The 20,761-nt window shown below is 44.7% G+C and overlaps 1 protein-coding gene across 1 annotated transcript in view; it reads left to right on the top strand.

Annotated features, from left to right (window-relative positions):
• The first annotated feature begins 759 nt into the window (after positions 1-759).
• The window catches only part of RUSC2 (RUN and SH3 domain containing 2), a 25,919-nt gene continuing 5,917 nt past the window's right edge, over positions 760-20,761 (top strand). Inside the window, exons 1-2 of the mRNA XM_010846134.1 lie at positions 760-5,832; positions 13,852-15,948. Of these exons, the coding sequence (XP_010844436.1) occupies positions 13,920-15,948 (2,029 nt within the window). The 5' untranslated portion in view covers positions 760-5,832; positions 13,852-13,919. The remainder of the gene's footprint in view (positions 5,833-13,851; positions 15,949-20,761) is intronic.

The following is a 20,761-nucleotide window of genomic DNA, read 5'->3' as shown; positions in this document are numbered from 1 at the left end:
AGCTTTTTCACTCTCTTTCACTTTAACCAAGAGTCTCTTTAGCTCTTCTTTGCTTTCTGCCATAAGGGTGGTATCATCTGCATATCTGAGGTTATAGATATTTCTCCTGGCAATCTTGATTCCAGCTTATGCTTCATCCAGTCCAGCATTTCTCATGATGTACTCTGCATATAAGTTAAATAAGCAGGGTGACAATATACAGCCTTGATGTATTCCTGTCCCAATTTGGAACCAGTCTGTTGTTCCATGTCCAGTTCTAATTGTTGCTTCTTGTCCTGCATACAGATTTCTCAGGAGGCAGGTCAGGTGGTCTGGTATTCCCATCTCTTGAAGAATTTTCCACAGTTTGTTGTGATCTACACAGTCAAAAACTTTGGCACAATCAATAAAGCAGAAGTATATGTTTTTCTGGTCTTCTCTTGCTTATTTGATGATCCAGCGGATGTTGGCAATTTGATCTCTGGTTCCTCTTCCTTTTCTAAATCCAGCTTGAATATCTGGAAGTTCACAGTTCACATACTGTTGAAGCCTGGCTTGGAGAATTTTGAGCATTACTTTGCTAGCGTGTGAGATGCGTTCCATTGTGTGATAGTTTGAACATTCTTTGACATTGCCTTTCTTTGGGACTAGAATGAAAACCGACCTTTTCCAGTCCTGTGGCCACTGCTGAGTTTTCCAAATTTGCTGGCATATTGAGTGCAGAACTTATAGCATCATCTTTTAAGATTTGAAATAGCTCAATTTTGTATAATGGTAATTTAAAGAAAGCTAATTTGAAATAGAAAAATTAAAAAAAAATTTTTTTGATTGGTTGATTGGTTTTTGTTTGGGGAGGGGCACACCACGCTAAGTGGAAGATCTAAGTTCCCCAACCAAAAATCTAACCCACACCCCTTGCCGTGGAAGCTCACAGTCTTAACCATTAGATCACTAGGGGAAGTCCCTCCATTTGGGGGAGTAAGAAGTACCTAATGGGGTATTGGAGATTTGATTCTGGAAGTTCAGGAAGAATGAAGATTTGGAAATCAATAGAATACTGGGAAGGGCTAAACACTTCTCAGGTTGAAAAGATTTCAGGTCTGAGCCCTGCTGTGAATCTATATTTAAATATAGGTCAGGTATTGTGATATTAAACAATGAAGAAAGAATGGTCTAAGAAGAAAAACTAGGAAGCCAAAGGAAAAAGACGGTTTCAATAGGAGAGGGTGGATAAGTGTCAGGCAATTTAAATATTATGAGCTTAAAAGTTAGAACTGCTTTTAGAAAGCTCAAGTATTAATAAAAAGAAGACAGACTTCTGATTGTTTAAGAAATAATTAAGGAGAAAGAATTAACATAGTCCATCCTTCTAAGAATTTTGGTATTGAAAAAAAACAGACGGAAGAGGGTTTTGTCTGAGATCCTTGGGTTGACATGGCAGTGATGCCCTCTGTTTTCTAGTGCACCTGAGTTCCTGCCACCTCTGTGCCCACCCAGTTACTGAGCCTGTAAAGACTTCTGCCTCTGTGGTGTTAACAGCATTGTTCACTGCTGCAGCTTCTGTTTTTAACAGCTTTATTGAGACATAACGGATATCTGTTTCATCATTTACAGTATACTATTCAGTTGCTTCCCTGGTGGCTCGGATGGTAAAGAATATGCCTGGGTCCAGTCCCTGGATTGGGAAGATCCCCTGGAGGAGGGCATGGCAACACACCAGCATAATCTGATTTTAGAACATTTGCATCATCCCCCCAAAAAATCGCGTACTTGATAACAATCACTCGCCATTTTCCCTTTCCCCAAGTCCCTGGAAGCCACTCCAGTAATCTACTTTTCATCTCCATAGATTTGCCTAGTCTGGGCGTTTCATATGAAAAGGGCTTCCCTGGTGAAATGAAGTCAAACAATACATGGCCTTTAGTGTTTGGCATCTTCCACTTAGCATGTTTTCAAGGTTCATCCACATTGTAGCATGTTTCACTATATTACTTTTTATTACCAAATAATATTACATTTTATGAATACACCACATTTAATTTAATCTATTCATCTGTTAATGGATATTGGGTTGTTCCTACTTTTTGGCTATTATAAATAATGCTGCTATGAACATTCATATATAAGCTTTTGTGTGAAGATAGATACGTTTTCATTCCTTTAGGGTATATATCTAGGAGTGGACTTTCTGGGTCATATGGTAATTCTGTGTTTAATGTTTTGAGGAACTGCCACACTGGTTTTAAAGTGATTGAACTATCTATTGTACAGTCCTCCCAGCAGCATATGAGGGTTCTAATTTCTCCACATCATCAACATTTATTATTGTCTGTCTTTTTTATTTATCCTTTCTAATAGGGAAAAGTGGTATCTCATTTTACTTTTGATTTGCACTTCCCTAATAACTGATGATATTCGGTATCTTTTCTTGTGCTTATTGAGTATTTGTCTCCTTTAGAGAAATGTCTGCTCAGATCCTTTGCCCATTTTTAAATTGGGTTATATATCTTTTGTTGAGTTATAGAAGTACTTTATGTATTCTGGATAGAAGTCCCTTATCAGATATATGATTTGCAAATGTTTTCTTCCATTCTTTGAGTTGTCTCCTCCCCTTTTTTTTCTTTTCACTATCTTGATTGTGTTCTTTAAAGCACAAAAATTTTAAACTTTCATGAAGTCCAACTTATCTGTTTTTTCCTTTGTCACTTTTACTTGTGGTATCATGTCTAAGAATGCATTATGTAACTCAAGATTATGAAGGGTTATTCCTTTTTTGCTAAGCTTTCTTTTAATATACCTCCCCCCCTCCACTTATGAACAGCAAGCGTCTTCTCTGTCAGCCTTTTGAGTCAGATCTGCCCACCACTTACTTTCCTTTACACTCTCACTCTTTTTGGACTACTCTAATTCAACAAGACTTTGACTCACCACCTTCTACAATCTAAACACTGCTAGTATTTTGGGAAACACAAAATAAAAAATGATACTATCTTAAGCTCTGGATATTGGGAATACAAAGATGAGTATAACTTGGACTTTGCTATCTAAAAGAGCCATTAAAGCGGATATGCAAAAAAAAAGAGCATAATCATGTCAAGTAACAAGTGATTTACTTAATCAAAACCTCTCATGAACTGATATTAGTTTCCAATGAAGTTTGCATCAGTATACAATGAAATGAGGAAAATAATGACTATGTTTTTTTAATGAAATGATGAAAATAATTGATATAAGGGTTTTTTTGTTGTTATTGTTTTAATGATCTTACTTGGCAGTATAAGAAATTGGCAGCCCGTATTGACCCCCTGGCTTCTGTGGGATTTTTTTCTTGTCTGTAAAATCAACAATCTGCAACCACAGTTCAGTAGACAAAGATCATTTCTGGCTTCAAGGTGATCAGTGTAGACTTGATGCAGGAGTTGATCTGGGCCTTGTAGGTTTTGGATAATTCCTTATAGGTTTAGTCAAGTGTAACAGGCGGGAGAATCTGAACAAAGACAGCTGAGTATAAGAGCTTATGAAACAGGTTTGAAGGACTACATGAATGGAGGACGGAAAGTAAGGTTGGATAGAAAGTCAGTAGACAGACAAGATGGAGGGAACTTGAAAGCCAAAGTGAGGAGTTTGAACTTGATTCTCTAGGAATTGGATACCACTAAAAGGGGCAGGAGGAGTGAATGTTGAATCTTATAAGACTTATCTTTATAAGACTTCAGGGTAATAAATCTGGCAGTACTAAGTAGGAAGTAAATTGCAGGTGAGAAGACTAGTTAGGCATTGTGGTTCATAATGTGATGGCGTTTATAGTTTGTTTCTAGTCAGAAAAAAAATTGATCTTCTCATCAAAGCCTTATAGATCTTTGGCAGTAATTGATGGAAAGTAGGTGATGGTGTAGTCTGTGATGTGGTGAAGTAAGTTAAGCACTGAAAGTAAGTTAAGCTACCTGCTGTAGGCAACTGGAAACATTTCCAGAGTAAGTAGCTTTCCAGTGCACAGCTTAGCCTCACAGAAATTTAAGGGACAAAGACCCTGGGTCCAGAGCTCTAACTGCAGCTCTAAGCACTGGTGGAGATTGACTTTGCCCCTGTCTACAGCTGCTTATCCAGCCTCCTTTGAGGTCTGTTCCAGCTGGGGAAGAGAGAAGCAAAGTGATACCTTCCAACATCCCAGAGGGGACCACTCATGGCTAGTTTTATGAACAGCAGCCTCCCTCTCTCCTTTTTTCTGCTTTGTAGGATCATGGGGCCATGGTCCCTCAAACAGGTCAAGGTTGGAGATAGGTTTGGGGGATCTTTAGCCACTTCTCTCTAACTCAGCTCATCTCAGCATACCATCAGTGGGCACTTGAGTCTCATAGGGAATAGAAGCAACAATAAAGGGCAAGAAAGGACATCTCTTCTGGATCCTGAGTGGTGGCTGACGTGGTCCTGGCCAGTAGACCTAAGCCTTCTTTTTAGGGCCTAAAAATCCAAGGGCTTGGCTGTGGAGTCCAGATAGTGGTCCATACTGGAAGGAGCCCTGTGACGGCTAGTGCTTGAGGGCCAAGCCCAGCTTGAGACCATCCCTGTTTGGGGATGCCCGTGGGCGGCCCTGGCACGAACTGGCCAGAGATACACTGCTGCTCACAGGGCGCCTGGCTCCGGCTGTTGCTTCTCTACTGTTTCCTGATTCCCACAGAACTGGCCCAGAAGCTGACAAGGGTGGAGTAGGGAAGCGGTGGAGGGCTCTGTAGGGCTTCAGAAGGAACTGAGGTCTCTCTGTGGCCTGAGGGAAACCACTCCTTTCCCTTAGCCTTCCTTTCTCCAGGAAAATAGACTTCCTGCTCCCTGGCCTGACCAAATGGACACCACCTCCCCACAGGCCCAGCTGGTCCCTGCTCAGCACTAACCAAACACTGATGCAGGTGAGAGGGGGAAGGATTCTGCTCCAGCCACACCAACAGACCTTCTGAAGATCCAGGGAGCTGAACTGGACCCTGTGGTGGGAAGGGGCCTGCAGCCAACTTGCTCCTAAGGCTCACTACCACTCGGTGTATAGCCTACCAATGGCCCAGTCTCTCTTTCTTTTTTTTCTGATTCAGATCCCATTTCTCTGAAGAGGCACACCCTAGATAGCCTAGTGTCAAGTCTAGGAACTCAAGTAACCGGTGTTACTGCTGGTGGAGTGATGACTGGTCCCCACAGCCTCCCTCCCGGCCTGCAGGAACCCCCTCCCCGGCTGGCTGCTCCACCCTGAGGCTAGTCTGGAATCCCAGTGAAAGGAAACGGCTGGAAAACAAGGAGTCATTCAGAGTGGGTGAAAAGAGGAGGGAGAGGTTTTCTGGCTGAGATCTAAAAGGAGGGGCCTGAGGAAGGAAGGAAGCTCCCAGCCTCCTCCCAGACCTTTTCCCTGAGACTCCTAGGAATGAGAGTGGAGCCGGGCCCAGCTCACTAGGCTTCTCTTTGCCGCTGGGAGAGTTCTCGCCTTGCAGCACTGCCTGCCCTCTGTGGCTGACTCCCTTCTCTACCCTCCCCCTTCCCCAGGCTAAAGGGCCCGCAGGGACTGACAGGGAGGGAGGCTGAGCGGCTGCACTGTGGGCATGCCTGTTCTGTTCCTTTCCCTTCCCCCTTCCCGGAGCAGCAACGTCACCGCAGCACCAGCGGCAGCGGCAAGGATACTGGGCTGGGATTGCGCAGCCTCCCTGCATTAGCAACGATGCCATTGTATTAGCAGAAATCAGATCTTAGGAAATCAGCCCACTTGCCCCTGTGCGGGCCTGTGGAACAGTGCCTCAGCTCCAACTGTCAAGATAGAGCTTGGTCGGAGTGCCGCGGAACAGAAATCTCGGGATTCAGCTAAGGCACCTTACAGAGGTATGGCTCAGCGGAGCTGGGGGGAGGGGCAGGACAGGGACGCTGGAATAACTGATCAGCACATTTGGGCCCCGGCTTCTGAGGATTGGCTTTGTCTTCCCGAGAGGGAGAGAGAGCGAGCGAGCAAGCGAGCAGGAGAGCAAACGTTAGACAAGCTCATCCATGCATACTTTTGGGCTGTGGTGCAGAGATGGGAAGAACAGGCTGGGGCTGATGCTATTTTGTCAAGAAGATCCCCTTCTCCCTTTCTGAGCATTTCTAATGAAGCTGCTATAGTGTGGGTCAGGAGAGAGGGAGTCAGAGCTAGACACAAAGGCTTAATGGGAAGAGACACCCATACAGCTCCTGTAAGTTTATGATGGAGACCTGCAGGGATCCACTCAGCCTTCAGGAGCAGGCACTGGGAAGGGGAAGCATCGAGCCCATCTTGTTCCTCCATGTACATACATACATGCACACAGACACACATACCACATCTTCTGGTGCTGCAGGAGCCGCGAGACTACAGATAAGGATGGAGTAAGAAAGAATGTTGACCAGGAGGCTCCACATTATAGGGAGAGAGAGGATGTTATGCCTAGGACACCTGACCTGTTATCATTGGCTTTCTTATACAGGCTTAGATTCCTAACAGGAACAGACCTAAGGATAAGTTGATACACCCAAATCCACCCTCCTGCTCTCCCCACTTCAGTCCTGTCCAAGAGAGAACCCGGACAGGAAAAGGCTTAGCAGTCCTACTGAGGCTCCCCATCAGACCTCAAGTCAAGGTCAGATTGCTGGAGAATAACAGCTGAGTATCACTATCTTCCCCTCCTTCTTCAGGAGGCCAAAAAAGAGGGAAGGGGTTCTATGATTGGCAGAAAGATGCTGATGACCAAAGACAAGGGAAACCTTTCTCTGGAGTTTTAAACTTCTTCCTGCCCAGAATTACCCAGAGTTCTATTGCTGAGAAGATAGAAAGAATTCTTTAAATTCCCCTCTCCATTGATCACCTTGGTGGAGGATTCAAAAACATACACTATTAGGAGTCAGTAGTTCCATGTTGCACAAAATGTGATTGGGTAGGGTAATACATTGGGAAATTGTGGGAAGGTGTTAGTTCCCAGGAAGCATCTAGGAATGTGAACTATGGTGCAAGGGAAAAGGGTATTGAGGACTGTGAATGGGACAGGGAGATGTGAGCTGGAAACTGGAGCAGGAGGTAGGATTAAAGAGTGTTATTAGAGCCTGGGGCATTAATATGAAAGGGACTGTGGGTTCAGAGACTAGTAGAGTGGGTAAATACAAACTGTGTCAATGGAAACTGTGAGTCCCGGTGGCCCAGATGGTAAAGAGTCTACCTGCAATGCAGAAGACCCCCTGGAGAAGGAAATGGCAACCCACTCCAGTATTCTTGCCTGAAAATTCTATGGACAGAGAAGCCTGGCAGGCTACAGTCCATGTGGTCGCAGTCAGACACAACTGAGCCACTAACACACTCACTTTCAAGTAGAAACTAGAGTGTGAGCCTATCCAGGAAAAAGTAGGACGTGTCTGCGTTGGTAGCAGGGTAAATGCAGGGAGTTTGGGAAGAGGGTGTGACCCTGATCATTTTCTGAGAGGCAGTTGTAGTGGAAAGAATTAAGAATTGAGCAGACCTGGGTTTGCATCCATCTCAGCCATATAATTATGGCAAACTGTTTACACTTACTAAGCTTCAGTTTTCTCATCTGTAAAGTGGGGATGATTATGTCTACTTTAAAGGATTATAGTGGAATTAGAGATGCTGTATGTCAATCACCTTGAGTGTAAGTGCTCAGTAAACGATCACTAATAAATAGCATTATGATGATTGGCCAAGAGAGACTTGTTTGTGATGAGAACCAGGAAGAGGGCTCTTGTGGAAAGCTTTCCCTAATTTTAGGGATTCTGGACCTTGTAACTTTATTGACTGAGCCCACCACCTCTCTGTCCACCTGTTAGAGCTGAGTGCATTCTTCCACTTTCTTCTGGGTTCTCTATTCCCCGCCACCTCCATCTCCCATGTCTCTCCATTTCACCAGGTTACAGAAAGAGACTGGGATGCACTCTCCCATCTCACTGTTCTCTCTTCACCTTTCTTAGAGCTCATGGGCCACAGTATTAAACCTATCTTCTTATAGAACATGACACTCTCAGGGGAGAAGTCTAAGAGAAATGCTCTTAGTAAATGTGTTCTGTGGTAATTGAAATCAAGTCATATATACCATATATTCTCATTACATTCCTAACTGATGGAGAAAAAAGGTCAAAAGTTACGATTCCTGACTTCTGTCTTAATTCTGTCATTTATCCCCTGAGAGTTCTTGGGCAAGTCATTTCTTTTTTCTAGGTGTTGATTTCCTTATTTTTTTTTTTTAATGAAGTAATCTACCTGCTCTAGTGTGTTGTTAGGATCAATGAGATGATATACATAAAAAGTGAAGTCACTCAGTCATGTCCGACTCTTTGCAACCCCATGGACATGAGCCTACCAGGCTCCTCAGTCCATGGAATTTTCCAGGCAAGAGTACTGGAGTGGGTTGCCATTTCCTTCTGCAGGGGATCTTCCCAACCCAGGGATCGAACCCAGGTCTCCCGCATTGCAGGCAGACACTTTACTGTGTGAACCACCAGGGAAGCTTTTGATATACATAAAAACTGCTTTGTAAAAACTGTGAAAGTATGGGGCCAAAGCATGAGTACTGAGACTTGTGAGATGCCTGTAAAACTTTACCTTAGTTGGCTGAACTAGAGTTATCTGTGGAGAAACTATTGCCAAGATTTCCCTGGTCGTGTGGCGATCAGGAAAGAGTAAGACTTTCTCAGAGATACAAAAATGTAAAATAAAATGAAATCAGCCAGTGAAAGAGCTTTACACTTAAAATAGAATGCAGCACAACCTTAATATAAAAGCAAAAACTATACAACAATTATTTAAAAAAAAACAACATGAAAATTTCTTGGGATAGGCAAAGATTTCTTAGAACACAGAAAGCTATAACTATAAAGAAAAAAACAAATAGAACTTCATAAAATTAAAAACCAATTAATTAAAAATACCATTAAGAAAACGAATGGGCAAGCCACATTTGAGAAGAAGCCACTTAAGAAAATATTCTCAAGATGTGTATTTGACAAAGGACTCATCTAGAATAAATTTTAAAACTCCTACAACTCAACAATAAAAAGACAAGCAAGTCAATTTTTAAAATGGGTGGAACAGGGGTCAGTAACTAACCTACCATGCCTACTGTGTTCCAAGCACTATGCATGGGTTCTAGGGACTAGGGTTTGACTATATCCCAGTTTCTGACCTCAAGGAACTGGACTCTGTTCTGGGGATAGATCTGTAAACATAACATAATAAACTGTCAGCGCCCTCCTGCCTGAGGTTCTCCATGGCCCTCCACATCCATTTGTGCCTTATCCATGATTCAGAGAGAGTCAGCTTACCAGGCTCGGTGAGTTGCTATGTTTCTTTATTTGAATATGTACATGACACCCAGTCAGTGGTTTTATGGGTCAGACACATTCTTCTGTGTATATATTTGAAAATGGTGCTTTGAAAGGGGAATGATTGGGATGGGGAATGGAATTCCCTGGTGGTTGGTTAGGACTTTATGCTTTCACTGCTGAGGGTGCGGGTTCCATCTCTGGTCAGGGAGCTAAGATCCCACCAGCCATGCTGCCACTGCTGCTAAGTCGCTTCAGTCGTGTCCGACTCTGTGCGACCCCATAGACATCTGGCAGCCCACCAGGCTTCCCTGTCCATGGGATTTTCCAGGCAAGAGTACTGGAGTGGGGTGCCATTGCCTTCTCTGCCCACCAGCCATACGTGCAGCCAAAAAAATTAAAAGGGGCTGGGGGTGGTATTCATTGAAGAGCAAGTGATGGCCGTAGCCCATAGGTACTCCTAACATTTCTGCTGTGTGTACAAGAAAGTTCTCTGTGCTCCATTTAGTCCAGGCCTCAAATTATGGCCTGGACCCTGGGACAGCCTAGTACTATATTTAGGGGGATGTCCCCTCCCCTAGCCCTGACCAACAGTATCTGTAGTGCTTAAAGGAAAAAAGTGCTTTAAAAACTGTTCAAATTGTGTACATAACAGACACTTATTTTTAGAAAATACAGATGAAACAGAATAAAATTTAAAATAATCCAGAGTCACGCAACAGCAATAAGCACTGTTAACATTTTGTTGTCAAGTCCACAGGTTGTGCATGCATAGATTCAACCAACTGGGAATCAAAAATATTCAAGAAAAAAGGATTCCAGAAAGTTCCAAAAAGCCGTACTTGAATTTGCCATGTTCTGGCGACTATTTAAGTAGCACTCGCATTAGGTATTATAAGTAATCTGAAGATGATTTAAGGTAAACTGGAGGACACTTGTAGGTTATATGCAAATATGGCACCATTTTATCTAAGGGATCTGAGCATCCTTGGCTTTTGGTACTGTGTATGCTTTCAAGTTTTCTTCCATGCATATTGCTCTGGTTTGAATATCTATGTGTCTCCTCCACCAACTCCACATTAGGTCTTGAGAGTAGAGCCCTCCTAAATGAGATTAGTACTTTTATAAAACAGAAAGATCCCTTGTCCCTTACAATCTGTGTAGAAGGTGCCAGGTATGAACCAAGAAGTGGGCTTTCACCAGAATGCAGCCGTGCTGGCACCTTGATCTTAATCTTGGACTTCCCAGCTTTCAGAGCTATGAGAAATACATTTCTGCTGTTTATAAGCCATCTGGTCTGATGTATTTTGTTATAGCAGCCCGAAGACAGATACAGACATATATTTATTTACAATAATGGTGTCATACTGTACATATTGTTTGTAATCTGCTATTTTCACTTAATCTTTTGTGAATATTTTCTCAAGTCACTAATAGGGAAATTAACATTGTTTTAATGATACTGTGTTCTCTACTTTTCAAATTGATTATTATTGGAATTTTAGGGTGTTCCTATCTTTTTGTTATCCTTGTGGCATAGATTAATATATTGGGTTGGCAAAAAAGTTCATTCAGGTTTTCCCATAATATCGTATGAAAAACCCTAGCGAACTTTTTGGCCAACCCAGTATTTGAGCCCAAAGTTTTCTTGGCAAAGAAAGAGAGAGATGGGAAAGAGTGAAGAGGAAATTATCTCATGTACCTCATAGCAAAATTTCCTAAAAATCCTCTTTATCCCTCTCTACAAAAATCCCAATACTTCCTCTCTTGTTCTCATCTTATCTGTGCAAATACGCATTCTTCTCCACTGCTAATACTGGTTCCCTTCCCTCTCTCTCCTTCAATCTTCTCATAAACCTTAATCTTTTTTCCTATTTAAATTTTTTTTAAATAACAGCTTTATTAAGATATAATTCACATACCATAAAACTCACCCTTTTATAAAATTGAGATATAATTCACTTTCCATAAACTCTGGAGTTTTGGTTTTATTCACAGACTCAGGTAACCATCACCACTGACTGATCTCAGAACATTTTCCTCACTCCCAGAAGGAACTTCCACACTCATTAGCAGTCACTCCCCATTTTCCACTCTCTCAGTCCCTGGCAACCACTAATCTACTTTCTGTTTCTGTGGATTTGCCTATTCTGGACATTTCATGTGAAAGGAATCATATAACATCATGCAAAGAATCCTTTTATGACTGGCTCTTTTCACTTACCTTTTGCAGTTCAGACATACTGTATCATATATCAGTACTTCACTCCTTTCATTGCTAAATAAGATTCCATTATCTTTACCATGGTATATCTGTTCATCAGTTGATGAACATCTGGATTGTTCCCACTTCTTTGGCTACTGTGATTAGTGCTACTGTGAATATTTGTATACAGGCTTTTGCATGAACATGTTTTCATTTCTCTTGGGTATATACCCAGGAGTAGAATTTCTAGGTCATATGATAACTCTATGCTTAACATTTTGAAGAACTGCCAGGCTATTTTTCCAAAGTGACTGTCCCATTTTACAATGTCCTCAGCGATGTTTGTGGGTTGCAATTTCTCCACATCCTCACCAGTGTTTGCTATTGTCTTTTATCTTAGTGAGAGTGAAGTAGTATCTTGTTGTGATTTTTATTTCTCTAATGACTAATGATGTTGAACCTCTTTTCATGTGCTTATTAATCATTTGTATGTATTCTTTGGAGAAATATCTGTTCAAGCTCTTTGCCCAGTTTTTAATTGGGTTACATAGTTTTTATTGTTGAGTTGTTTATTGTTTATATATTCTGATTCTAAGTCTCTTGTCAGATACACAATTTGCAAATATTTTCTCTCATTCTGTGACTTGTCTTTTCACTTTTTTGATCGTGTCCCTTGGAGACTCAAAGGTTTTTGATTTTTATTAAATCTACCTTATCTATGTTCTCTTTTATCACTTGTTCTTTTGGCATCTTATCTAAGAAGTCATCCAATAATGACCTTAACCAAAGATAATGAATTTACTCCCATATTTTCTTCTGTAACTCTTAGTCTTGTGGCTCATTTAGCCTCTCTGGTTTCTGCCCTTCTGCCTGTCTACTCCTTACCCTAGTCAACACACAAAGGCTTGGAAATCTAACAGAGGAGCCTTCCTCTCAGAAAGGAAAGGAAGAAGAAAGATGGTAAATACTTGCTTTTTAATTTTAATGTAATTTAACTTAACACAAATAACATATTTTAATAGTGTCCCTCACACACATATTTATTAGCCATTTGAATTTTTCCTTTTATGTGTTGCCTGTCTGTGTCCTTGAACACGTGTGACTTGCCTGGCTCTTTACTGTACTCCATATGAAGAGCTCTGATCTAAATGAGTTACACTTTTAAAAAATCGGTGGTATAAAGGTTCAGCTAAATGATGAAGAACTTAGGCAATGAGGGATTTGGACTCGTTGTAGGTAGAGGAAAATGACAGGAATGATAAGGGAAAGAGGAGAAATGAATGAATGAGGAGAAATTAGGTATGAGAAGTCTGAGCAAATGAAGGCTTTGAGGACCTGACCTTGACAGCACAGGAGACTAGAACTTGAGGGGGGCCATCCTGCCATGGTCCAGCCAAGAGACCAGAGAAGCTCAGAATGGGCTCCGTGTAGAGAACTTGACCTTAGCCTATCAGAGGTAAAACCAGGAAGACAAGACGTTTTAGGGGACCCTCAGAGGGAAAGTTCTAGCTAAAACTGGACAGAATTGGGGCACTTCAGAAGATCTGTTCCCTGAGCTAGCTAAATATTAAGAATATATTATGCCTCAAGCCTTACCTGATGTTGTGCTGAAGTAATACAAAAAATATAAAAACAGACCCCACACTGGGAAGGAAGAGGATGGCATCAGCCATACTAGAAATCTGCTGCCTAACTCAGTCGCTATTCAGGAAGCTCTAACACAGTAGTAGGAAGAGTGAGGACCCTTGCCCACAGCCAGTCAGAGTGGGACAGGTATTCTGGGGCTCAGGAGGGGAAAGGGGGTCAAAGATGACACAGGCATCAAGTGATATAGTACATTAAAAATTACCTTTCTTGCAAAATTGTAGCTTATTGCTGTGCATACCTAATGTATTATTTGTGATGTCCCCTCATCTGTAAGTGTGTGTGTTGTAGCTGTGTGTAAGATAATTCCGTGGCTCCTTTGCCTAGCACCCTCTCAGGCATCTTAGGTGGTTTTTCTTTAGTTATGTCATCATTCATAGTTTTTTTTGGACTCAGGACTGGTCATTGTTTACTGCTAAGAAAGAGGAGAAAGAGCTGTCACTGAGATTCCCCAGACCTTCAGAGGTGGCATTAACAGGGGCCTAGCTTTTTGTTCGAGTGGATACATGGCGAGCTTACAGTGAAGGGGGCACTCGAGAGCTGGCCTTGTGCGGTGAGGCCGAGTACCCCATTGGGCTGAGTCATCCAGCTCCATGTTGACTGAATCTTTCTTCCTCTTGGGCTCTTCGCTATCTGCAAATGACATGGGTAGGGGCATGTCCCTGACTTCGGGGAGGTGACATTAGGTTCCCTTTCTTTCCCTCTCTTTCCAGGTACCAAGCTCTCCTGATGAAATGTGTTCTGCCCCACTGGGCTCCAGGGGCAGTGTCTGGTGCTGTTGATGCCCTTGTTCGAACTTTCCAGAATGGATAGTCCCCCAAAGCTGACTGGAGAGACCCTCATCGTCCACCACATCCCCCTGGTGCACTGCCAAGTCCCAGACAGGCAGTGCTGTGGAGGGGGAGGTGGAGGTAGCGGGAGCACAAGACCCAACCCCTTCTGCCCACCGGAGCTGGGCATCACCCAGCCTGATCAGGACCTCGGACAAGCTGACTCTCTGCTGTACAGCAGCCTGCAGTCTGCTCCAGGGGGCTCTACACGGTCTGCTGATAGTGCCAAGAGCAGGGGTCGGGATGGAAGAGGCCCCGGGGCCCCTAAACGACACAACCCCTTCTTGCTGCAGACAGGCGTGGCCGAGCCAGGACTTGGTGACCTATATGAGGATAGCATCAGTGACAGTGCCGCCCAGCAGTCCTTCCACCTGCACAGGGCTGGCCAGCCCACCTTCCATCTCTCCTCTTTCCAGCTGCCACCGCCTGGCCCCAGAGTGGGCAGGCCATGGGGGGCAGCGCGTAGTCGAGCCGGAGTGGTGGAAGGGCAAGAACAGGAGCCAGTGACCATCTTGGATGCCCCGCACTGCAGCACTGGCCGCTGCTGCCGGCCAGAGCCGGAAGCTGAGACCATGGAGCTGGATGAGTGTGGGGGGCCTGGTGGGAGTGGCAGTGGGGGTGGAGCCAGTGACACCTCTGGCTTTTCCTTTGACCAGGAATGGAAGCTCAGTTCTGATGAATCCCCAAGGAACCCCAGATGCTCAGGCTCAGGCACCCAGCACTGCCGCTGCAGTAGCACCTCCAGTCAGTCCGAGGCGGCTGACCAGTCCATGGGCTATGTGAGCGACTCCTCCTGCAACAGCTCAGACGGCGTGCTGGTCACCTTCAGCACCCTCTACAACAAAATGCGCGGCAACTCCCGTGCCAACCTCAACTCTGCCCCGCAATCCTGCAGCGACTCTTCCTTCTACAGCCACTCGGACCCTGGCGCCTTCTACCTGGACCTGCAGCCCTCCCCAGCTGAGTCGAAGATGTCTTGTGAGTCCCACCACCCTGACAGCGGAGGAAGGGAAGGTGGCTATGGTTGTCCTCATGCCTCATCTCCTGAGCTTGATGCCAACTGCAACTCCTACCGCCCGCACTGTGAGCCCTGCCCAGCTGTGGCTGACCTCACAGCCTGCTTCCAGAGCCAGGCCCGTCTTGTTGTGGCCACACAGAATTACTATAAACTTGTCACCTGTGACCTGTCCTCCCAGTCCTCCCCAAGCCCAGCTGGCTCTTCTGTCACCAGCTGCTCGGAAGAACACACCAAGATCAGTCCTGCCCCTGGCCCTGGCCCAGACCCTGGCCCTAGCCAGCCCTCTGAGTATTACCTGTTCCAGAAGCCGGAAGTCCAGCCAGAGGAACAAGAAGCAGTGGGCTCTGAAGTGGAAGCGGAGGCTCCCATGGGCCGCACTGTGATCGAGGGGCAAGTGTACACCAACACTTCACCCCCCAACCTCAGCACTGGACGTCAGCGCTCTCGAAGCTACGACCGCAGCCTAGAGCGCAGCCCTCCTGTCCGCTTGGGCTCTCTGGAACGCATGTTGAGTTGCCCAGTGCGCCTCAGTGAGGTCCCTGCCGCCATTACTGGGCCTAGTTCCCCACCTCGGCGGGTCACCTCCTTTGCTGAACTTGCCAAGGGCCGGAAGAAAGCTGCAGGCTCTGGCTCCCCTCCACTGCGAGCAAGCACTGGGGACTCTTCTCAGGAGTTCTCACTCATCCAAGAAGCCCAGCAAGACAGGGTGGGACCCCTAGATGAGGGCACTCACTGTAGCCATAGCCTCCCACCCATGCCCTTGGAGCCAGGCATGGACCTGGTTGGCCCAGAGCCCTGGTCCACCCAGGTCTGTCAGGGCTCCCAGTCCAGTGAGATGCCACCCGCTGGCCTCAGAGCTGCTGGGCAGGGGCCCCTGGCCCAGCTGATGGATCCAGGGCCTGCTCTCCCAGGGAGCCCAGCCAACAGCCATACCCAGAGGGACGCAAGAGCTAAAGCTGACGGTAAGAAGCCTAGTGGCTGGAGAGTAGCAGGTTGTATGCATGGCCTTCTATCAGTAATAGGTCCTGCCAACCACCCCACCTCTACCACTAGTGGTTTCTCAGCCCAGACCCATCATCTTTCCAGTCCAGAGCATGTCCTCCAGTTATACTAGGGGGAGGCGGATAGGGAATAAAGCATACACCAAGGAGATGAAATCAGCAACTGAGAGATCGATGTATTGGGATAGCAGGTACTCAGAAGATTGTGATTCAAAGCCCGGGTGACTGGAAAGATGATGACACATGGGTAGGGACTGCAAACACAGAAGTAGACTTACTGGGAAAGGAATAAGGCCTGAGCTCCATTTTGGACATCAAGGAATTTGCCGTGTTTAAGAGAAATGTCAAACAGACAAACCACATTGGGCATCAGTAAGTTCATTCTTTGATCAGTGACTGTAGCCACTCTTCAAAGAACCTGAGACCTGACACTTAACCTTTGAGCCTCCTAGGCCAGCTCTTCCCTATTTATTTCATTTCGCTTAAGTGATTGTTTTATAAAGGCTCTGTGTTGAGTGGGTGCTGGTGATAGACGAGAGGGACAATATCTGTCCTCAAGGAATTCTGATGAAGGATGGGAACAGAAAAGGAAGCACAATTAAACTGTAGAGGTGGCAGTTGTATGGCACTGGCCTATGAGAGGAGCACCCAAACAAACCAGAATGTCAGCAAAAGAGCGCTAACACAGTGTACATTTAAGCACAGTCCAGAAAAATGTTAGAGGAGTAGGCTTTGTGGACACTCATAAAAAGAACACTGTAGGCTCATACAAAAGTCGGTACAAACCACAAATGCATAGAGTATCTTGATGCTTTCCAGAAACTGCAAATAATTTAGTATAGCCATTGTAGAATGTGGATGGAACCATTAAAGGATTTTAATTAGGGAAATGGAATTTTTTGGTTTGTAATGGCATGTTTTGATTAGCATTTTAGAAAGATCACAGGTTGTTTGAATGGAAGGTAGATTCAAAAGGATGTCTCCCTGGAGGTCAGGAGACCACCATGAGAGACCAATCATTGGAATAAAAATAGTAGTTGAAGCTATGAGTGGGTGAGAACATCCAGGGAGAATGTGTAGAGTTATAAAGGGAACAAGGGGACAGAACCCTGGGAATACAGTGATTGAAGGGTGAGCAGAGCAGTCCTCAAAGGAAACAGAAAAATCAGCCAAGAAAATAGAGGGGAACCAAGAGAGAGTGAAGTCATAGGAACCAAAGAAGGAGAAAGTTTCAAAAAGAGATTCAACAAATGAGTTCTGAAAACAAATCACTAGGATTAAGGCTGAAAATCCCCAAAGCAGCATTTGGGAGTGATGAGGGCAGAAGGTGGATCTCAGAGGGTTTGGAAGGAAAGGGGAGATAAAGCAGAGGAAAGATCGATTATGGGGAATTTGCTGTCTGTGGCCCTAGGGCTTCCCTGGTGGCTCAGGCAATAAAGAATCCACCTGCAATACAGGAGACCTGGGTTCCATCCCTGGGTTGGGGTGATACCCTGGAGAAGGAAATGGCAACCCACTCCAGTATTCTTGCCTGGAGAATTCCATGGACAGAGGAGCCTGGCAGGCTACAGTCCATGGGGTCACAAAGAGTCCGCCACGACTGAGTGACTGACACTTTCACTTTCAGCCTTAGGTTGGTCCATTGGCTTCTCAAAGGAAAAGGGTTGAAAACCCATAAATGGTGTTATACCTGCTGTTTGAGAGATGGCAGTATATCAGATGACTTCAGGCTCCTAAACACACATGGAGGAAATGCCCCAGAAATGCAAGAAGGTCTCTAGGGCAGAGGGGGCTCAGAAACGGCAGGGATTGGCCAGAGTCTTCTGAACCCACGCTCTTCTCAGACTGCAGTGTCTGGTGGGTATATCTGGGCATAGACAGTGCTTGGCTGGTACTCTGAGGACAAGGTCAGTCCTGATCAGATATGGGAGAAGAGGCTTTAAAAGTGTTTTTGCTATCAGATAAGATTTTTCATAATAATATAAGACTTTTGTTCCATAAATCTCCAGTGACCTATCATAGGGCTTTTCTTTTTGTTCTGTACAACTTTTTTATTTTTAATCAAAAAATGATGAATTCATGAATGACAAAAGAAGTGAGATCTCTTTGAGATTCTGAGCAACAGAATCTAGATTTTAAGAGGATTTTATCTAGTCTGGAAAAAAACGTTTTGTTCTTTCAAGGACCAGTATGAACTTTGATATGTAAGTGTTCTTCTTGATTTGGGATATTTATTAATAATTGATTGCAAACTCAGAATGAGTCAGCAGTTAGGAAGGGCTTCTAAAAAGTTAAAATGGCTGGATTCATTTATAGACTCCAGAAGGGAGGAGTTGATAGTCCCCTCCACTCCTGTGAACCTTAGGGCCCACCTGGGATTCTGGGCGCTCCATTTTAAGAGGGAACTGAGGGACTGGGGCTCTGTTGCCTGCAACATGGACTTGAGTGAATGCGATCTCTATCTCCAGTGTTTCTAAGGGCTGTCTCAAAGAACAGGAGAAACCTTTTCCCCTGTATTCCCAGAGGGTAGAATTGATACCCGCTCCCCACTGTAGTCACCCCTCCCCCTTTCCCAGCCTTCCTCCTCTGCCTCAAACCTACCCTGAGAACTCAGCAGGGAGGAATTTTAAAAGAGTAGGAATAGATAGTCTAATTCAAACATACTCTATATAGCATGTACAGTAAAGCTGAGGTTGGGAAGGCCCAGTCTGATAGCCAGGGTCAGCTCAGGCTTGAAATTAGATATTTAAATAAGTGGAGAGGACGAAGACATTGCCAGTGGGAAAAGCAGTGTGCTTAAAGATGGGAAAGGGGTGGGAAGAGCCATGTCAATGCGGAGGGTAGCGCATTTGCCACAGGGGTGGCCACCAACCTGCCTGAGATGAGACTTTGTTCTGTGGGCAGCAGAGCCACAGGAAATAGAACTGGTGTTCTAAGAAGTGAGCTGGTCCGTGTAAGAAGATTTGGATGTAGCGAGACCATACTGAACCAAGGGTGCCAGTGAGGATTCGTTCGTGGCTTTTATTCAGTACCTACCATATACCAAGATCCATTCTAGGCACTGGGGATACAGCAGAGAACAATTTAAAAATCCCTGCTTTTCCAGAATCCTAATAAGGAGTAATGGACAATAAACAAATAAGATAATTTCTGACAGTGAAAAATGGCTAAAAAGGAAATACAACAGGGTGATGAGAGCATGACTTGCCCGAGGCACTGGGACAATCACAGAAGGTCTTGAGGAGGAGGTGATGCTTGAGTTGATGCCTAGCTGATTTCAGGCAGAAGGAACAGCAGTATACAAGACCCCAAGATGTTAATGAACTTGACATGTTTAAGGACCGAAGAAGGTATGACTGGAGCATAGTGAGCAAGGGAGATTGACAAGGGCTGTTTGCTAAGCCCTGACTGGGACTGGCAGGAGAGTATAGTCTGAAAATGTCCACGGAGAGTGGTTCTGAAACACCTGCTTTATGGGGTTGTGGTCACCATCCCCTTAAGACTCGCCGAAGTAAATAAATGCAGAAAGATGAGGAGTAGGAAAATCCAGCCTCATACCATTTCATGTGTGGTGCGATGTGGCAGAGAGAACATTAGCCCCAAAGCCAAACTCTGACTTAGGCAGAATTCTAGCTCTGCCACTTCCTAGTTGTGTGATCTTGGGCAAATGACTTAATCTCTAAACTTCCAATGCCCAGGTCTTTTAACTATGGATACTAACTCCTGCTTCAGAGCTGTTGAACCCAGGGTGCGAGTGAGCCACACCCAGGGTTTCAGGTGATTGGGCGGTTATAGCGCCACCTTGTGTTTATTCGGGTGTTGACAGTGCGCTGTGTTTAATTAGAAGCACAACCCATAGGCAAAGACTTGGCCTCTGTGCAGTGTTGGAGTGTTGTGTTTAGTTCTGAGACACATGTTTTGTGGGACACTGACTAGAAGATTGGCTGAAAGAACAGGAGAGGACCAGCCTTGGTAAACACAAAATCTGTGTGGAGGGAGCAGATGTGGACTCTGGGGTTCCAATGCTAGGATCAGTGAAGAGTATGACTGGGGTAGATTGGGTGACAGGAAGCTGATTCTGGCAGCAAGTAAAGAAATATTTTATTATGGTTAGATTTGATCAAGAATGAAATATGTGGGCTGTAGTTGATGAGGGGATGATGGGTGGAAGCTTGAAGTAAATTAACATCTTGACACTGAAAATATGTGACTGACTCCAGGCCTTTAGACCTTAGATACAAAGGAGAAGGAAATGGCAGCGCACTCCAGTATTCTTGCCTGGAGAATCCCAATGGACAGAGGAGCCTAGCAGGCTACAGTCCTTGGGGGTCACAAAGAGTTGGACATGACTAAGTGACGCTTTCACTTTCACAAAGAAAATGGTGGTTCTGCCATTGGCAGAAATGTAAATCATCAGGAGAATGAATGAGGTATTTTAAATAGCAAATTTTAATTGGAAACAGAAACCTAAAGCAGAATGATCTAGAGATCAAGAGAAAGGTTGAGGCTAAAGCCTTGGGTTCAGAAGTCACCTATATGACTGTCTGAACATGAGCAATGCAGGGGAAAAAAGTGTAAAGGGAAATATAAAAATTGAGCCTTAAGATGCACCCACATTTGAAGTCAAGAAAAAGAAGAAGGGCTGAACAGCCAAGAGACAAGTCAATATCATGAAAACACCAGGAGAAGATGGGAGAAGCAGTGGCACAATCCACAGAGTCAATTACCCCTACCCTACTCAGCTCCTCCAGCCCAGATCCTGCCCCTCTCACTC

The sequence above is a fragment of the Bison bison genome, unplaced genomic scaffold (genome assembly GCF_000754665.1).
Source record: "Bison bison bison isolate TAMUID 2011002044 unplaced genomic scaffold, Bison_UMD1.0 scf7180017864230, whole genome shotgun sequence".
Lineage (NCBI taxonomy): Eukaryota > Metazoa > Chordata > Mammalia > Artiodactyla > Bovidae > Bison > Bison bison.
Note: the sequence above shows the minus strand (reverse complement) of the source record. Positions and strands in the feature narration are given on the sequence as shown.